Source organism: Schistocerca gregaria, chromosome 2, assembly GCF_023897955.1.
Source record: "Schistocerca gregaria isolate iqSchGreg1 chromosome 2, iqSchGreg1.2, whole genome shotgun sequence".
Classification (NCBI taxonomy): domain Eukaryota; kingdom Metazoa; phylum Arthropoda; class Insecta; order Orthoptera; family Acrididae; genus Schistocerca; species Schistocerca gregaria.
The window spans coordinates 135,805,718-135,825,671 of NC_064921.1; the positions used below are offsets into that span (position 1 = coordinate 135,805,718).

Consider the following 19,954-nt stretch of genomic DNA (forward strand, 5'->3'; position numbering starts at 1 on the left):
AAATAATAAAGGTCACAGCAGAAGAATCTGATCCAGCACCTCAGCAACTGAAGGACAAGAAAGCAACAGTTTTTTTTTCCCCCCCCCCCCCCCCCCCCCCCCCCCCATCAGTCTACTGACTGGTTTGATGCGGCCCACCACGAATTCCTTTCCTGTGCTAACCTCTTCATCTCAGAGTAGCACTTGAAACCTACGTCCTCAATTATTTGCTTGACGTATTCCAATCTCTGTCTTCCTCTACAGCTTTTGCCCTCTACAGCTCCCTCTAGTACCATGGAAGTCATTCCCTCGTGTCTTAGCAGATGTCCTATCATCCTGTCCCTTCTCCTTATAAGTGTTTTCCACTTATTCCTTTCCTCTCCGATTCTGCGTAGAAGCTCCTCATTCCTTACCTTATCAGTCCACCTAATTTTCAACATTCGTCTATAGCACCACATCTCAAATGCTTCGATTCTCTTCTGTTCCGGTTTTCCCACAGTCCATGTTTCACTACCATACAATGCTGTACTCCAGACGTACATCCTCAGAAATTTCTTCTTCTATCACATCAGACAAATCTTCACCCTCATAGAGGCTTTCAATGTATTCTTTCCACCTATCTGCTCTCTCCTCTGCATTTAACAGTGGAATTCCCGTTGCCTCTTAATGTTACCACCATTGCTTTTAATGTCACCAAAGGTTGTTTTGACTTTCCTGTATGCTAAGTCTGTCCTTCCGACAATCATATCTTTTTCGATGTCTTCACATTTTTCCTGCAGCCATTTCGTCTTAGCTTCCCTGCACTTCCTATTTATTTCATTCCTCAGCGACTTGTATTTCTGTATTCCTGATTTTCCCGGAACATGTTTGTACTTCCTCCTTTCATCAATCAACTGAAGTATTTCTTCTGTTACCCATGGTTTCTTCGCAGCTACCTTCTTTGTACCTATGTTTTCCTTCCCAACTTCTGTGATGGCCCTTTTTAGAGACGTCCACTCCTCTTCACTGTGTTTCCTACTGCGTTATTCCTTATTGCTGTACCTATAGCGTTAGAGAACTTCAAACGTATCTCCTCATTCCTTAGAACTTCCATATCCCACTTCTTAGCGTATTGATTCTTCCTGACTAATGTCTTGAACTTCAACCTACTCTTCATCACTACTATATTGTGATCTGAGTCTACATCTGCTCCTGGGCACGCCTTACAATCCAGTATCTGATTTCGGAATCTCTGTCTGACCATGATGTAATCTAATTGAAATCTTCCCGTATCTCCCGGCCTTTTCCAAGTATACCTCCTCCTCTTGTTATTCTTGAACAGGGTATTCGCTATTACTAGCTGAAACTTGTTACAGAACTCAATTAGTCTTTCTCCTCTTTCATTCCTTGTCCCAAGCCCATATTCTCCTGTAACCTTTTCTTCTACTCCTTCCCCTACAACTGCATTCCAGTCGCCCATGACTATTAGATTTTCGTCCCCCTTTATATACTGCATTACCCTTTCAATATCCTCATACACTTTCTCTATCTGTTCATCTTCAGCTTGCAACGTCGGCATGTATACCTGAACTATCGTTGTCGGTGTTGGTCTGCTGTCGATTCTGATTAGAACAACCCGGTCACTGAACTGTTCACAGTAACAGACCCTCTGCCCTACTTTCCTATTCATAACGAATCCTACACCTGTTATACCATTTTCTGCTCCTGTTGATATTACCAGATACTCATCTGACCAGAAATCCTTGTCTTCCTTCCACTTCACTTCACTGACCCCTCCTCTATCAAGATTGAGCCTTTGCATTTCCCTTTTCAGATTTTCTAGTTTCCCTACCACGTTCAAGCTTCTGACATTCCACACCCCGACTCGTAGAACATTATCCTCTCATTGATTATTCAATCTTTTTCTCATGGTAACCTCCCCCTTGGCAGTCCCCTCCCGGAGATCCGAATGGGGGACTATTCCGGAATCTTTTGCCAATGGAGAGATCATCATGACACTTCTTCAACTACAGGCCACATGTCCTGTGGATACACGTTACGTGTCTTTAACGCAGTGGTTTCCATTGCCTTCTGCATCCTCATGTCGTTGATCATTGCTGCAGTACAACACCAACACCATATATCAGCAGAAATTCTGAAGGGATCAAAGATGAAATTATCACTCTGCACTGTGAAACTTCCTGGCAGATTAAAACTGTGTGCCAGACTGAAACACAAAGTCAGGACTTTGCCTTTCACAAGAAACTGCTCTACCAACTGAGCTACCCAAGCGCATGTTTCACTGCAGAGTGATAGTTTAATTCTGGAAATATCCCCCAGGATGTGGCTTCCAGGAGTGCTAGTCCTTAATTTTTTGCACGAGAACTTCTGTGATTTTTGGAAGCTGACAAGGTACTGGCACAAGGAAAGCTCTGAGGACAGGTCATGAGTCGTGGTTGGGTAGCTCAGTTGGTAGAGCACTTGCCCTCAAAAGGCAAAGGTCCTGAGTTCGAGTCTCAGCCAACACACAGTTTTAATTTGCCAAGAAGTTTCTGTAACATGCATCAACCACATTGTTCAATGTAATTAAGATCAGGATTAGAAAGAAAACTGAACACTGTAAATCTCAGATTCAGTTTGGTTTCTCATCCAGAAAGACAGCTACAGAAGCTATCCTAGCAGTAGGAATTATTCTACACAGAAGACAGAGTGGTAACAGGAAGACATACACTGCATTCATAGACATGGAGAACGCTTTCAATAATGTAAAACTGGAGGCAGCTCTTCAAAAACATGAAGTACATAGGAATGCACTGGAGAAACAGAAGACTCATTCTACTCAAAACCAAAGCACAAAGACATGGAAATGGAAAGACTGCATCCATTAGAAGGGGTTTGAGATAAGGTTGCACACTAGCCCCATACTTAGTCAACATGTTCATTGTAGAGGCTCTATACAAATTTAGGAAAAAGCATCAAAATCAATGGGGCAAAAAATTCATTGTGTTAGAGTATAAGATGGCATTGCATTAATTGCAGATTCTGAAAAGGAACTAAATAAAATGCTGCAAGTTTTAGCACCAAGACAAAAAGACAAACAGAAGTCGAAAACTTCAATTTTTTTAAAGGACATCATATTTGCCACTGACTGCAGAAATGATTTATATCAAAATTTAAATTTTCAAGAGGTAATGCAAAAGATCATGCCACATCACATGTCAGACTTTAAACTCCTTTGACATGTATTATCGTCATCAGCAAAATTAAGCCTTTCACTGTAGAAATACCATAACTTCAGACAAGTGCGAAGCTATGTGAAAGAAGGTCATTAGCACTAATGTATCTTTGCATCAATGGCCTTAGTCCTCATAGCTTTGTACTTGTCTGCTGTTATGGTATTTCTGCAGTGAATGAGCTTATTTTTGATGATAATGTCTATACATGTTGGAGCATTTTAAAATCTGATGTGCTGAAGCAAAATCTTTTGCAGTAGCACTTGAAAATGGTCCAAACACTGAAACTGCAATTGTGAAATAACTAATAGTTGTTAAGAAATCTAATGAAAAGACCCAAACAAAAATTGAGATTGATGATGACACCATACAACTTTGAGTCAGTTCTGCTACAGTTGGAGTCACAAACGGTGGTGGTGGAGTTTAGGCCTGTACTGCACACCTACGTCACTTATTCTCCAACAGCCAATGAGCATTCAGTAGTGATCTGAGTGCTCTGCTGTGAATGCCGTAACTAATGTGAGCATTAAACGTGATCATAGCGAGTTGTTTACTGAATTTTGATTCCATTTGTTGCGAGTTGTCATTGCTGATTGTGGTGGTAACTGCACAAGCAAGTCAGAGACATGCAGGATATACGCTTTCTTCGAGCAGAAAGCAAGTGCACATGTGTACCACAACTGAAGCTTGGAATTGGAAACAATGCAATTCCTGCCATGCCTCAACATGCGCAAACCGCTATTGTTAGTGCATACCGCTATCATTCGTGCATCGGACTATACTTAGTAAAATTGTCACTTAAGAAAATAGATGCACTGTGCAAATCAGAAGAAGTGTCCTTGCTAAATAGGCTTTCAGTAACAAGAAACAACCACTGACAAAAAAACTAAGGAAATAATTCATCAAAACAGTTGTCTGGAGTCTTTTGTTATATGGCTGTGAAACTTGGGTCCTGATGAAGCAGGATATGCAATGCCTGGAAGCAATGGACATGTGGCTGTAGAAAAGAAGTTGGAAACAGAAAAGGTCGAATGAGCAGAAATAGATGAAATAAGGAAATTGATCACTGCCATAAAAAAGTGGAAAATAAAATTCATCAGTTATATGATATGTCACAATGAATTTTTGCTCATCAATACTGAAAGGAAAGTATTTAGGAAAGAAAGGAAGAGGAAGGCTACGGAAGAATCATGTGGATTCTGAGATGGATGGACTCAAAATCAAATAGTATGCTGACTTGAAACATTCAGCAGGGGAGTGACAAATGTGCTTGCAGTGACAGCCTTTAGAAGCTGAGGATGCCATAAATAACAAAGTTCAGTTGTACAGTCTCTCTCCCAACCTCACACAAAGGCAGTGGCTTTAAGTGTAATTTAAAAGCAAAAACATACACAAACACATGGCATGAAACATAATTAACTATTACAAGCAACGTTTGTCACCAAATCACAACTGGCATTTAAGGTCTACAGTAGGCAACATATTATCAAAGACTGTGGTATTCAGCTTTATGTACTTAGCTAAAACCGAGGAATTCTGCAGGGGAAAAAAGAGAAAGATAGAGATAGAGATAGATAGAGAGAGAGATAGAGAGAGAGAGAGAGAGAGAGAGAGAGAGAGAGAGAGAAACTGCAATAACAAAAATGGTGCAGTGATAATCCTGGTAAGTGAACAAGGAGACTGATTTGATTTCTGATTTTTACTGCATTCCTACAGTACACAATACTCAACTACCATTCCTGAAAATCTCATTGAGCATATAATGGCACACACAATCTCTTGTGATGGATGTTGAAGTTGCAAGAAAAATAGTGTAGAACAACATCAAAATGTTGGCCTGGATACTAGTTCAGCCAAATTCATCACAGAACTTTCTTATTTACAAATTATGTTTTCTGCAAGGGTAAACAATACATAATGTTCCCTTTGTTTTATCTGTCATATTTACACTGATTAATAGCAACATGCAGAGAGCTATTCTTTGCAAAGAGCTATTCTTTATAATCACAGTAAGTGTTAACATGTGGTAACAGTGTTCAAACTCTTGCATTTTAGAAAATTTTCATTAAGACTTCACTTCATTTTGTACTTTCTAAAATTTTCAAAATCCTCATTTTTTAAAAAGAGAAACATGTATCTATATGATGAAAGATCTGAAGAAGTTGCTTATTTAATGTTATGTACAGAAACCAGACAAGTAAGTATTAACCCTATTCCCACATTATGGTTGCACTAAAATTTTAAAAATCTAGATTCACATCTGTCCAACATTTTAACCACAAATACCATCCAAAAACTAAGAACTGACCTTTAGACTTTTGACCGATTCCTCACTTTAAAACGTACAGAAAGCAATCTTAGATGAAAATAAAATGGTAAATGCTAATATATGTGCCAGTGTTACCTCTTTATAAGCTTCAACTTCTTCTGGCGTCATTCTGGTGATCTCTGGCACTTCGACGTAAAAGTTTTTCCGGAAAGGTGTATATTCCACATTAGTATGATCTATTTTTGCAAGTTCTTTCTTCTGTTTGTTGGCTATGCCAGCTGCGGTAGCATTTAAGTCTTCCTCCTCTTCTTCCGAAGAATACTGTAAATAATAATAATAATAATAATAATAATAATAATAATAATCAGGAAATGCCGAGCCAAATTTTATACACATATCTACAGGATGGAAGACTCCAGAACAGCAAGGAAACTTTTCAATATTATAAAAAATGAGTAAATACGGCAAAGAATGGCTGAAAGGCATCTGCAGCAGATCAACATAAAAAAAAGAAATCTCGAAGACTGCACTGAGTGCCAGAATAAAATCACAAGTGTGAAGTTCGAGGAAAGAACATCTCACAACAACAACAACAACAACAACAACAACTGTAGTAGTTAGAACACTATGTGTTGACAATTAAGTGGAATACAATAAAGAGAAAAAGCAAAACAAAAGCACTTCAAAAATGTTTTAATTTTGAGGCAAAAGGCAGAAGGTTGTTGGTTAGTTGGTTGGCTATCTAGCAAGCTATTTGTCCCAGTAATCATAAAAATGTAAAAGTTAACACCACTTAAGGATTAGGCCTTAGGCCTGTTTTGACTGCTGCCTACGAGGAAGTATAATGAGCAATTCATGATCATCCGACATGTATTCACAGACCTCTCCACCTCAGAAAAAACCTGATGCTATACCGAGAATTGAACCCAAAGCTTCAGTAATAAAGGCAGCAACACTAACCATTTGTCTACGAAGGTGGCCTTTGTTAATCATGTTCATGATAATTAACTATGATATAGAATGCATTGATGTTTTTCAATGACACTACATGCAATAAATCTTTCAAGTGTTTCTACAATGGATTGTAACACTTGTCAACAGATTTTTCTATAAAATAGTACTCTTAATACTCATCTGACCATTCAGAAAACTGCATGAATAGTAAGCATTTTAAAGTACGTATGCCTTCACTTCTTTCTTTGTAATCTTAAGACTGGATAAGTGATAGAGTAAACTATTTTACCTCAATTTAACATAATTGGGTACATAAAAAATATACCACCAAGCAACAGCAGGAGAACACACATGTAGATGTACTGAAGTTTGCAAGCTTTTTGAGCCAGTGGCTCATTCTTCTGGCAGTAGGGTTGAAGGGGGAGGAAGAGGGGTGAAGGAAAAGGACAGATGCGGATTAGGAAATGGGGAGGATTCAGAAAAATTGCCCAGAACCCAAGTCAGGGGAGATTTACTGGATGGGATGAAGATGGAAGACTGATTGTTGGGGACTACAGAGGGGGGTGAGATTTGAAAACCTGAGAGGTGGAAGATATGGTAATACACAAGACAGAGATTACTGCCAAAACATCGCACATGAGTTAAAAACGTGAGTGAAGGAAGGAATGGTTACTGAGAAGAAATGCTGACATCAAAGAAATGAACATAAACTAAGCGCAGGTGGATGGCAGGAAGCAGGGTCATGCTGTATAACCAATTCCCACTTGCGGAGTTCTGAGAAGCTAGTGCCTGGGGGAAGAATCCAATTGGCATATGTGGGGAAACAGGTACTGAGGTCATGACTGCCATATTGTAGGGCAAGTTTTGCAACACAGTATTGCGTGTTGCCAGTATACACTCTCTTCCTATGACCGTTCATCCTAACTGATACCCTGGTGGTAGTCATTCCACACTACATCCAAATTGTAAACAACATTCCTCTGGTTTGGAGCCGAGTGGAAGGCTTAAACCAGAGGCTCAGACGATTCTGCGGAGATCTGGGGTGCAAATTTCTCGACCTCCGCTATCGGGTGGAGAAATGTAGGGTCCCCCTGAATAGGCCAGGCGTGCACTACATGCCGGAAGCAGCTACAAGGGTAGCGGGGTACGTGTGGAGTGCACACGGGTTTTTTTTAGGTTAGAGAATTCCCTCCCTAGGCCCGACAAGACGCCTCCCGAGACGCGGCAAGGTAGGAGTAGGCAAAATGCAAAAGGGAATAACAATATTAATGTGCTAATAGTAAACTGCAGGAGCATCTATAAAAAGGTCCCAGAACTGCTCTCATTAATAAACGGTCACAACGCCCATATAGTACTAGGGACAGAAAGTTGGCTGAAACCAGACGTAAACAGTAATGAAATCCTAAACTCAGATTGGAATGTATACCGCAGAGACAGGCTGGACACTGAAGGGGGAGGCATGTTTATAGCGATAAGAAGTGCAATAGTATCGAAGGAAATTGACGGAGATCCGAAATGTGAAATAATTTGGGTGAAGGTCACAGTTAAAGCAAGCTCAGACATGGTAATTGGATGTCTCTATAGGCCCCCTGACTCAGTAGCTGTTGTGGCTGAGCACCTGAAGGATAATTTGGATAATATTTCGAGTAGATTTCCCCACCATGTTATAGTTCTGGGTGGAGATTTTAATTTGCTGGATATGGACTGGGAGACTCAACGGTTCATAACGGGTGGCTGGGACAAAGAAACCAGTGCCTTATCTGAAAACTACCTTGAGCAGTTAAACAGAGGACCGACTCGTGGCGATAACATATTAGACCTTCTGGTGACAAACAGACCCGGACTATTTGAAACAGTTAACACAGAACAGGGAATCAGCGATCATAAAGCGGTTACTGCATCGATGATTTCAGTGGTAAATAGAAATATTAAAAAAGGTAGGAAGATTTTTCTGTTTAGCAAAAGTGACAAAAAGCAGATTACAGGGTACCTGACAGCTCAACACAAAAGTTTTGTCTCTTGTACAGATAGTGTTGAGGTTCAGTAGACAAAGTTCAAAACCATCGTACAATATGCGTTAGATGAGTATGTGCCAAGCAAGATCGTAAGAGATGGAAAAGAGCCACCGTGGTACAACAACTGAGTTAGGCAACTGCTGCGGAAACAAAGGGAACTTCACAGCAAACATAAACATAGCCAAAGCCTTGCAGACAAACAAAAATTACGCGAAGCGAAATGTAGTGTGAGGAGGGCTATGTGAGAGGCGTCCAATGAATTCGAAAGTAAAGTTCTATGTACTGACTTGGCAAAAAATCCTAAGAAATTTTGGTCTTATGTCAAAGCGGTAGGTGGATCAAAACAAAATGTCCAGACACTCTGTGACCAAAATGGTACTGAAACAGAGGATGACAGACTAAAGGCCAAAATACTAAATGTCTTTTTCCAAAGTTGTTTCACAGAGGAAGACTGCATTGTAGTTCCTTCTCCAGATTGTCACACAGATGACAAAATGGTAGATATCGAAATAGACGACAGAGGGATAGAGAAATAATTAAAATTGCTCAAAAGAGGAAAGGCCGCTGTACCTGATAGGATACCAGTTCGATTTTACACAGAGTACGCGAAGGAACTTGCCCCCCTTCTTGCAGCGATGTACCGTAGGTCTCTAGAAGAGCGTAGCATTCCAAAGGATTGGAAAAGGGCACAGGTCATCCCCATTTTCAAGAAGGGACATCGAACAGATTTGCAGAACTACAGACCTATATCTCTAACATCTATCAGTTGTAGAATTTTGGAACACACATTATGTTCGAGTATAATGACTTTTCTGAAGACTAGAAATCTACTCTGTAGGAATCAGCATGGGTTTAGAAAAAGACGGTTGTGTGAAACCCAGCTCGCACTATTCGTACACGAGACTCAATGGATTGAAGAGTTCCTAGATAACAGAATGTAGATGTCATTCTCAATGGAGAGAAGTCTTCCGAAGTAAGAGTGCTTTCAGGTGTGCCACAGGGGAGTGTCATAGGACCGTTGCTATTCACAACATGCATAAATGACCTTGTGGATGACATCGGAAGTTCACGCAAAATTTGAGGTGAATGCAACGATTTTTAAAAATATCATGAAGTTTTCCAGAAATATTGTTAAATTTGCCATTTTCTTGAATAAAAATGTTGTAAATCTGAGGATAGCAATGTTATCAATATTCATAACTGAGGTTTACTGAGTTTTGAAACTGTATTTTGATTTTTTGTTTACTCGAGACTGAGGCTGGTATATGATCTGAAAATAACAATTCACTTCCCTTGCAAGTATGATGTGAAGTCAAAATAAGAACCAAAAATGGCAAACAAACAACACCAAAATTGGCGAAAAAGGACCAAGATTGGGAAGAAAAATAACACTGAAATTGAAAAAAGTAAAAAAAAATCAGGAAAAAGGGATCAGCAAAACTGGAAGAAATGAAGTAACACCAAATTGGAGAAGATGAACACCAAAACTGGGGGGAAAAGAAATCTTAAGTTGGTAAGAAAATAGCAGAGAAACTGGGAAAAAAGGAAATCACACTAATACATAAAAGAGGTGAAAACTAACACCAAATTTGACATAAAAAAGTTGGTAACACCAAATCTGGCAAAAAAAAAAACATAGCACAGAATCAGGCCAAGCAGACAACACAGAAAGCGACAAAACAGGTAACACTGTACCTGATACAAAATACCATGAAAACTGACCAAAATTTAACATCCAATTTTGGTTGACAATATCACCAGCTTTGGCAAAACATAGCCCCAATATCGGCAATATTAACACCAATATTGGCAAAAAATAGCAGTGATATTGTCAAAAAATAACACCCATGTTGGCAAAAAACACCACCAAAATGGGTAAAACAACACAAAAATTAGCTATAAGTAACACCCAAATTGGCTAACAATAGCGTCAAAATTAGCTAAAAATAGCATTGTTATTGGCAAATATTAACAACAAGTTTGACCATACAATAAAATGATTTTTCCTGTCCCTACATATTAGTGATTTAATTGAGTGAAGAATTTTCACAAAAAATTTATTTCTTTTCATTTTGTGTCACTTGAGTATGTTGCTACAATAAGAAAGAGCTATTTTAACTTCTTGTCTGGAGTATGGGACAGTATCTACATGAAATAAAAAGTGGGCCCAACACTGATTTCTATGGTACACCAGTAGAAATTACTTCCAAACTGGAGACACCGATTTCATATCCACACTCTCAGAATTAGACTAAAATAACTTTATGACATTTGAGTGCATTAAGTATTAGGATGAACAGGTGTCTCATATTAAATATAAAATTGCTGACAAACAGAAGGTTGCAAAGGAAGAGAAACTTCTCAAAAGAGATAAGGCTGAAAGTGGATGAACGGTTTCCACAGCAATAAACCATGGCACTGATTAACAAGTGCAGTGTAATTTCTTGATGATTAAGACAGTAGTTAGATGAATGGAAAACTTACTATGGATTTGTTCCTGCCCCTTCTAAACTCCGTAGAGACTTTACAACAGTGCTACAGGACCATCACTCCCAAGAAAATGACAAAACACTACTTGTAGCACACACTCAATTTTATTTGTATGAAGCTGAAAGTCAATAGTGTTTAGATGAAAAAGCCTTACCGTGAGGGTACTGGAAACTGAATAGTTCGCTTATGATTTTGTGGAAAGCATACACTGATATTGTTGGTTGCTGATGATGGGTGACGGTGATTCACAAAATATTTCTTACACCTAATTAATGGATGGAAACACAAATTACTTTAATTGTGATAAGGAGTGGTGAGGGCACACTCACAGATGGCAAAATTACTTCAATCGGCGGTGCAAGAGGAGTGTATTTTTCAGGCAAAATCTCCCATTTTGGTGGACTGTTTTGAAAGAGATTAAAATGAAAGCAGTGTTTTGCAAAAAAACAGAAAGACTTTTAAGTGGATGTATTTCAGTGAATCAGAGTAACAGGGAGGAAACTACATACTGCATGTAGATGACAACTAAGTAGTATATTGGGTAAGTTATATGTTGTTACCTCCTTGCATTTTTTGTACTTTATATATGATACACGTACATAATGGTCATCAAAATACTCGTCAGGGACTTGTTTATCATCTGATAAAGGTTTATTATCTAATAAAAGCTGCTGATCTAATTGGAACTGGTAACTTTCTGTTTGACTCAAGTTTCATACATCGGAACTGATGCCATTAGAAAGCCTGCAGCTGTCATTCATTATTTAAGTAATGAAACACTCCATCAGTTATTTATTTTTGTATGCTTAGCACAATGCATTTTGAGAGTTTTTTCTCGTTGTCAAATGCAAATATTTGCATAAGTATGTTGTGTGGTGTGTACATATGTGTTTTCTGTGTATCTTGCAATGTAGTTGTCTTTTTGAGGTTGTCAGGCACTGAAACTCTTCAGTTATATACAAAACCACACACATGCAAACTATCACTCACACTGTTTGTTTGTGTAACATCACAAAAAACATATGTAAATACTGCACTTCACAATGAGGATAACTTCTTGAAACGCTTGTTGCTCAGCATGAAATGAAATATGTAATTGGTGCTGAGTTTAAACCAAAATCATATGAGCAACAGAAAGTGAATGAAGGTGTCAACCAGTGCTGCAAGTGACCAAATGATGAAACATGCAAAATCAGATGAACGTGTCATGACAATCAAAACAATTAAGAAACTGTGCATGTGCAGTAGAGACAGTTTGGAAATGGTTGTGCTTGGTCGTAATTTTTTTTTTTAACAAACCTAGTCACTCCTATCAATCACCATGCCGAGTACAGCTCAGCAGCGGCAGGAGATATGGCACAAATTGTTCCAACTATTATCTGTTTACTGATTCATCCATTTAGTAGGGTGCCCTAGAGTCAAAAACTTAACCATGTAAGGTTCGTAAACACTACTTGATGGCCAACACCATACAAGGGTCATTTTAAGTCAGTTTTTTCTCCACAAACATTTTTTAATACAGCATAAATTGCAGGAAAATTATAAATATGTTGACACAAAATTGGGTGTGAATTAACATTGTGGACACAGGAAAGTTGATAGGAGCAATAGAAAATGTCAAACAGTGGGAAAACGTTAATTCTGGGAATGTAAAAGTGGGGTTGTATTTTAATAAATTTTCTTCAGACAGAGAAGTTTACATCCACAAATCAGCCCATTTAGAAAGCATCGCTCGTGCAAAACTCAGCTTGCACTTTTTTCACATGATATACTGCAAATTATCATTGAAGGGCAATAGGCAGATTCTATATTTTTAGATTTCTGGAAAGCATTTGACATGGAGCCCCATTGCAGGCTGTTAAAGACGGTACAAGCATGTGGGATAAGTCCACAGATATGTGAGTGGCTTGAACACTTCTTATGTTATAGAACCCAGTATGTCGTCCTCAATGATGAATGTTAGTGAGAGACAAATCTATTGTCAGGAGTGCTCCTGAGAAGTGTGATAGGACTGCTATAATTCTCCACAGACATGAATGATTTGGCAGACAGGGTGGGCAGCAATCTGCAGTTGTTTGATGCTGTGCTACAAAGTAGGGTGTCGACATTGAATGACTGTAGGAGGATACAAGATGGGTTAGAAAAAGCTTCTAGTTGGTGTGACGAATGCCAGCTAGCTCTAAATGAAGATGTGTATTAGTAGGGAAAACCAACTGTTAACGTTTGGATAATGCTTGACACAGCCATGTCGTTTAACTATCTGGGCATAACGTTACAAAGCGATATGAAATGGATGGAGCATGTGATAACTGTTGTAGGGCACATGACTGGTCAGCTTAGGTTTATTGGGAGACTTCTAGGAAACTTTAAGGAGACTGCATATAGGATGCTAGTGCGACCTATTCTTGGGTACTGCTCAAGTGTTTGGGATTTGTACCATGTCGGATAAAGAAATACATTGAAGCAATTCACAGTAGTAGTAGTAGTAGAAGGGTTTTGGGCGCACGACAACAAGGTCTTCAGCGCCCGTTCAGTAACTTAGTTGGACGGGTGTCAAGAAAAACCCCAGAACAGGAATATAAAACGGAACAGAAGACATGGGTAATAATCACCGAAAAACCTGTGCTCACCCACACTAAAGCATGGGATGAAGCAGAGTGTCAGCAGTAAAACATGGACAACACAGGAAGAAAATGATAGAAGAAGCTAAAACAATGTAGCAGATGGAAGTGGCTGGCTGACCGCAAGGAAAAAAGGGGAGGAGTCAGCCACTCTGCAATACACCAAACCTCCAGCCTAAAATTTTAGGCCAGAGTCCAGACACATCACAAAACTCAAAAACCCTAGACACACACGTCTCATCATTAGCTAAAACAGAAGGCAGATCCCCAGCAACTTGTGCTTCTGCCCGAAGCAATTCACAGGCAGGCTGCTAGTGGTAGGTTCAAACAACATGCAGACGTTACGGAGATGCTTTGGGAACTCAAATGCATATCCCTGGAGGGAAGGTGACATACTTTTTGAGGAACACTGCTGAGAACATTAACAGGAAATTGACTGCAGAACAATTCTGTTGTCTCCAAAACACATAACGCCTAGGGGAAAGAAAGATAAGATACGAGAAATTATGCCTCATACGGAGGCTTGTAGACAGTGGTTTTTCCCTCTTTCTGCTTGCGAGTGGAACAGGAAAGGAAATGACTAGTAGTGGCATAGGGTACCCTCCGCCACCTGCCATAAGGGGGTTGTGGAGTACTGATGTAGATGTAGATGTACATTCTGAAATATTCAACGGTTGTATAAATATCTGCACTGTACATGCAGGAGCTGAGTTCTGTTCTTGCTGTACACTGCTGACAGTAATAAACATTCTTTTGTTTCTAAGTGCTGTGCTTCAATGATGATGCAAAACATCTGCTTCACATTGGCTCCAATTAGGGAGCATCAAAGTCATCACCTACACACACAGGAACTGGAATACATGCAGTACATCATTCCCAAGATCTGGACATTCAGGAGACAGACAGAGTCCAAAGCAGCAGTAAGTCAGTCACACAGCAAGGCATCCGCATCCATCAGTTTTTCTGAGACGTTAGTCAGGACACAATGAAATGGCTGAAAGGATTCAACCGAGAAGCCAAATAAATCACACAGGATGACATTATGTTTTGGGAAATGTGTACTTTTACTGGGACGTACAACCCAACAGTGGTTCGAGAACAATGAAGAAACACGTACCAAGCCCTTCTGGTAAAGCATGTCACAATGACAGAGTTCATGAAGTGCTGTTACAAATCGAGGAAATGCAACAGAAAAAGTCAGATGAAAGAGATATGACCACCTGCTGGATGTGGTCACCATGCCTTTTGTGGAAGACTAGCTTGTTCTTGCCTGTCTTGTGGCGAAACATGTGCTGCATCATTTGAGAGATACAGAGGCGAGCGAGTGTGCTAGAAATTACCCGCTACTAGCACCACATCATCATAACGCGTCTGTGCGTAGCATACAAGTATTGCACCATAATTTAAAGATGTAATTAAACAAGTTTTTTCAAACTGTCACCATATGCTTCAGTAAATTAATGTTTAAATTGTTAGATCTCAGAACGATCAGATGAATATGTTTCCGTAAACATATATTTTTAAGTAAAAACAAGTGGCACTAAGTAATAAAGCTAGAAAGCCACAAATTGTTCAGAATGTGCATATGTATGTCGCAATCAACAGTGACAAGTCTCAACTTAATAAAAGCAATATTTTGGTCAAAATTGATGTTCTTATGAAAAAATGAAGGCACAAAATATTAAAGTCAGAAAGATGAAAATTCATATGAAGCTTCAGTTTGATATAAAAACATTGCCTATGTGACCACATTAAGCTACCTCCGATAGTTTTCAAGTAATTTACTAACAGCTTCATCTGGAACAAAAACGTCCTTATTTGTAATAAACTAAGTACCATTTATATTAATGTTGGAAAGTTCTGATTACAGCACCTGATTACATCCATTAAATAATTAAGATATGAAGTTTCAAGACTTTGATGTAACACAAATAAGGACGTTTTTGTTCCAGATGAAGCTGTTAGTAAATTACTGAGGTCATGTTCTACTGTCAGTTCCATTCTAAAAATTTTAGCTGGCATAGTTTAAATGCAGTCAAGCTAAAACTTTCTCTGTACCTAAAGCCAACTTAACTCCATTCATATAAAAATTATGAAGATTGTATGTTGATACACAACAGAGTTGTAAAAAAATGACTGCTGCGTCCATAATTAAATACAGCCTGAGAGGCAGTGAAGGACACACTTCGCACCGAGCTATCACTCTGTCCACATCAGTCAATGCTGGCTTTGTTCCATAAAAACACGGAAGAACTGCCAGATATCAGTAACGTCCTGCCACAATATTTCGGCGCAGAGTCTTCTGGCCATCTTCAGGTGAGTGCCACTGTAGTAGTACTGGCGAGTATGCGCTGAGCTCCGCTATTTAAAGCCGTACTGAGGTGACATTGCACATGCGCTGCTCAGCGTGTGCGTTCGTAACAGCTCCACGCGCTGCGCCTCGCGCCCTCCACTTTGAAAGCCTGGCATATTGGTATCAGGTCGATTTCCATCTTTATGCAGATAACTACGTCAACTACGAAGTTTCTCTATAACAGGATTCCAAGTTTCTCTATAACAGGATTCCAAGCAGAGTTTAGCTGATAACCGTTATCTCGACTGATGAGAGTCTCGTTGTCAGACAATCTTATTTCCACAAATTCATTGATAATCGAGCTCCAAAAGTTTGATGTAAGGGCCAACATTTTTGTGTCGTCATAATTCATGGAATGGTCTGTGGAAATACAATGTTTGGCGATTGCAGACTTGGTGGGTTGGAGAAGGCGAGTATGCCGTTTATGTGCTGGCTTACATGCTGCCTCCGTTGACATCACAGCCAGGCTGCAACTAAGCCCGTGTTTTCAGTACAAATAGGAAGTGAACTTGTGAGGACTGTACACTAACCTGGATCACTTAGATTTATGGAAGTAACTGTTTGTGTGCTGCCCATAATGTTAACAAAACCCTGTGTAAGTGGTGATATTATTTTCCACTTTTGTGGTGAGCAATTAACTTTGCTTATTAGAAGTAAGGGCGAAAGACCATTTAGTGGGAACTTACCATAAGGGTTGCCTCTGAACTGCTCATAGTGTTGTTTATGATGGAGACATTATTATTATCATCATCATCATCATCATCATCATCATCATCATGACTATTACAATGTTGTGCGTGTGAAATTTTATCAAATGTATGAATTAGTTAGAGCTCAGAACTTTCATTTATAATCATAGTTCCTGATCCCATTGAGTAGGTAGAGAGAAAAAGCATTTCTTTCAGTAAGCAAAAGAAGAATGTGGAGTTGCAGACTGGAAACTATGGTCAGTATGTCCTCCATCACTTTCTGGCTGACTGCCAAAATAATTTTCAGGCTCTTGTAAAAGACAGAGATGAATGAACAGATACAATATTTATTACTAAAATTAACCTGCTGCCCCACAAACTCAGACGTTAGATAGTAAGAGAAGAGATAAAGCAGTGTACGTCAGCCAGAAATATTGAACCAAGAAAACAAAAGAGAGCTGCCCTGAATGTGAACCCAATACGTCAGGCGGTAACAAAGACTGAGGAAGAAGAGGAGTAGCAAGTTTTAGCAGCAATCTCTGTGACCAGCCGAACATGCCAGGAAGAACGGACTCTACCAACTCACACTTTCATCACACAAAAACCCAGCAAACAGCCAACGCAGGTACAACAAACTCCTCCACCAAGTAAAATATTCCCTAGAAGAACAGACACAGAAGACATCATCCACCATAACAGTCCCATTCATGCCAGTTAACTGCAGAAGATTATTATCAACCTGTGGGCCGAAGCTCATCTCCATACTCTGGACTAGGCCACTCCCGAACAAACTGTATCCATTTCCCATCACTGTACAGAGGTACCAGCCACCTACCTAGCTGCCAAATTCAGGAAAACTAAGCAAGGCAACCATCTGGACGGGAGATGAAAACTGTCCATGAACGACAGTTACCAACATGACAAAAACATCTCATCAACATCATCATCAACAGCCAACTAGTCCGGGCACTAGCCAACTCAAGAGCTTCTTTTTCAGTAATGTCGTAAGTTAAAGAAGGCTAAGTTCTGTAGTATGAAAGTAACTGTGCAGAAGGTCGTAAATGGGAAATATGTATCACAACACTAACTAGCAAATTCAGAATGCAGTCATTCAAATATGTATTTTAACATAATGTAGTCATGTTATTCTTGGATGGGACAACTTGCAAGCATCACAAGCCATCTGAGCTCATGGGAGATCCTGCCTGCAGCAGCACTTTTCCATGGAACCAGGATCAATCTTTTGGGGAGGTTCCCAAAGACAATGAATAAGAACTGATACATTATAGTCTGCACTGATTATTTCACTCCCAGCTCACCAAAGCTGTGTCGACTGCCAAAGCTCTGGAACTTGCTAAGTTGCTTGTAGCAGACATAATTTTGCAGCATGGAGCACCCCATGTGGTGATCTCTGATCATGAAAAAGTTACCCAGTCAACACTAGTATCTGAGGTAATTTCACACTGTGACATCACCCACAATATGATAACTGCTTACCATCCACAAACAAAGGGTATTACAGAATGCTCTAATGAGGGACTGGTAGATATGCCTTTGATGCATGTTAATATGGAACAGAGAGATTGGGATACAATGTTGCCCAACATGACATCTGCATATAACACAGTGAATCAAGACATTGCAGGCTTCACACCGAATGTGAGGCCTAAACGACAGGACTCTGGAGACACAAGAGAAGGACTGAGAGCACTACAATGCTAAGCACCAACCAGTGAAATGCAGTCCAGGAACTCTGTTTCGATTTTTACATCTGTACCGAAAGCAGGACTATCAGAAAAGTTAGTAAAGCACTACATTGGGCCTTGTTCACATCTTTCATCTCTTGTCAAACATGATGTATGAAGTTGAGGACAAACGCACAGACACTCAGTCCTTATGCACAGATCAATGATGGGAGGTTCAAGAAAACTGAAGACCAATTCAATGAGCTCGAAGCTTCGGCTGATGAAGCTGCGTTCAATGCTCTTCACAGTGAAGATGTGACAACATGACCAGTCGATGCTACCATACAGAGGACCATTGACAAAATCCAAATCCAGGGCACTGCAGTTGGCTGCACTGAGAATGTTCGTAATGTTTGTATATTCTGGAGTATTTGATGTTTGTATAAATATCATAATCTGAAGTATTTGATGGTTGTATGAACAGCTGTACACTTTGTGTATGAGATGAGTTCTATTCTGGCGTTAAGCTGATGACAGGAATGAACTTGCTTTCAATCCTAAATGCTGTGATTCTTTGATGACTCTAACTCTGGGTCCAGACGAGATTACAGTTTAGATTTGACAATGTACAATACTATGACCTTAGTGAACACACATTATTACCAATGTTGCAAGAAAAAGCAATTGATGGTATCTAGCTGTATTACAAGAATAAAAACACTGATAATAGTTTTACACTCTTATTATAAGAGTTGCAGAAATTTTGGAACTGGAACACATTAGGAATTGTATTACAGTAGTTCCAGGCAGACTTGTGAAGAAATGAATTACAGACAAATGCTGTTTTAGAAGGAGAGAACTTCTGTAAATACATTAAATTAACCACTTCAGCTTGCCATACATTCAGGATGTCTGCAGATCTCATACTGGGTGTTGATGTGACAGTTGAGTGAAGAATGGGCATGGCACACAATACCAGCGCCCTGGTTGAATAGTTAGGCTATGTCTGTCAATAGTAAATAATACAAGAACCTGCTGACTGGTTAGTTGCATCCATTTTTTCACCTACAACACTCCAACACAGTTTGTAGCTTTTGGTAAGAAAGTTTGTCAACCCACTATCCCTAATTGTGTCAACAGTTCAAGTAACACTCCATGGACAGAATAATGCTTGTGTGGAATCTCCCTTTCCACTCTCAGGTGATCTGAACTCTATTCTGCTGAACTCATGGGAGTGTCGTCTAGCAAAATGTGTCTCTTGGACCCAGCTCTGACCAATCTTCATGAGTTATGGGAGGCTCAATCTTCATGAGTTATTGGTGGCACCTGATCTCTTATGGATCAGGAAATCTCCTTTGAAATATTGCCATTATCACTTTCATTAGGACAAAAGGGGACACTACATTCTGCTACATAAATCCATTTAATTTAGTTGTTCTTGAGTGTATTATTAGCATGTAAATAAATCAGAACTATACATTAGTTGTTCTGCAAATAAGTACCAAACTCTTGTCTTATTACAAAAGTGAACTAATGGAGAAGGATTCAAAGGAGAATCCACAACAATCCATTTTAAGCTGATGCAATCTGTGATGAAGTTAATCAAATTGATTGAATAAACAATCAATTAGAATCAAGTGATTCATATTTATGAATGTCACTGGACTGCTTAAGATAAAAATAAAAA

At 39.4% G+C, this 19,954-nt stretch overlaps 1 protein-coding gene and 1 non-coding gene across 2 annotated transcripts in view; one reads left to right on the top strand and one right to left on the bottom strand.

Moving 5' to 3' along the window:
* The window catches only part of LOC126336517 (probable ATP-dependent RNA helicase DDX46), a 140,286-nt gene that overhangs the window by 82,503 nt on the left and 37,829 nt on the right, over positions 1–19,954 (bottom strand). The window contains exon 8 of the mRNA XM_050000300.1: positions 5,596–5,781. Within this exon, the coding sequence (XP_049856257.1) occupies positions 5,596–5,781 (186 nt within the window). The remainder of the gene's footprint in view (positions 1–5,595; positions 5,782–19,954) is intronic.
* Trnal-caa (transfer RNA leucine (anticodon CAA)) lies at positions 2,411–2,486 on the top strand. Its single transcript has one exon. It is a non-coding gene; the product is annotated as a tRNA-Leu (tRNA).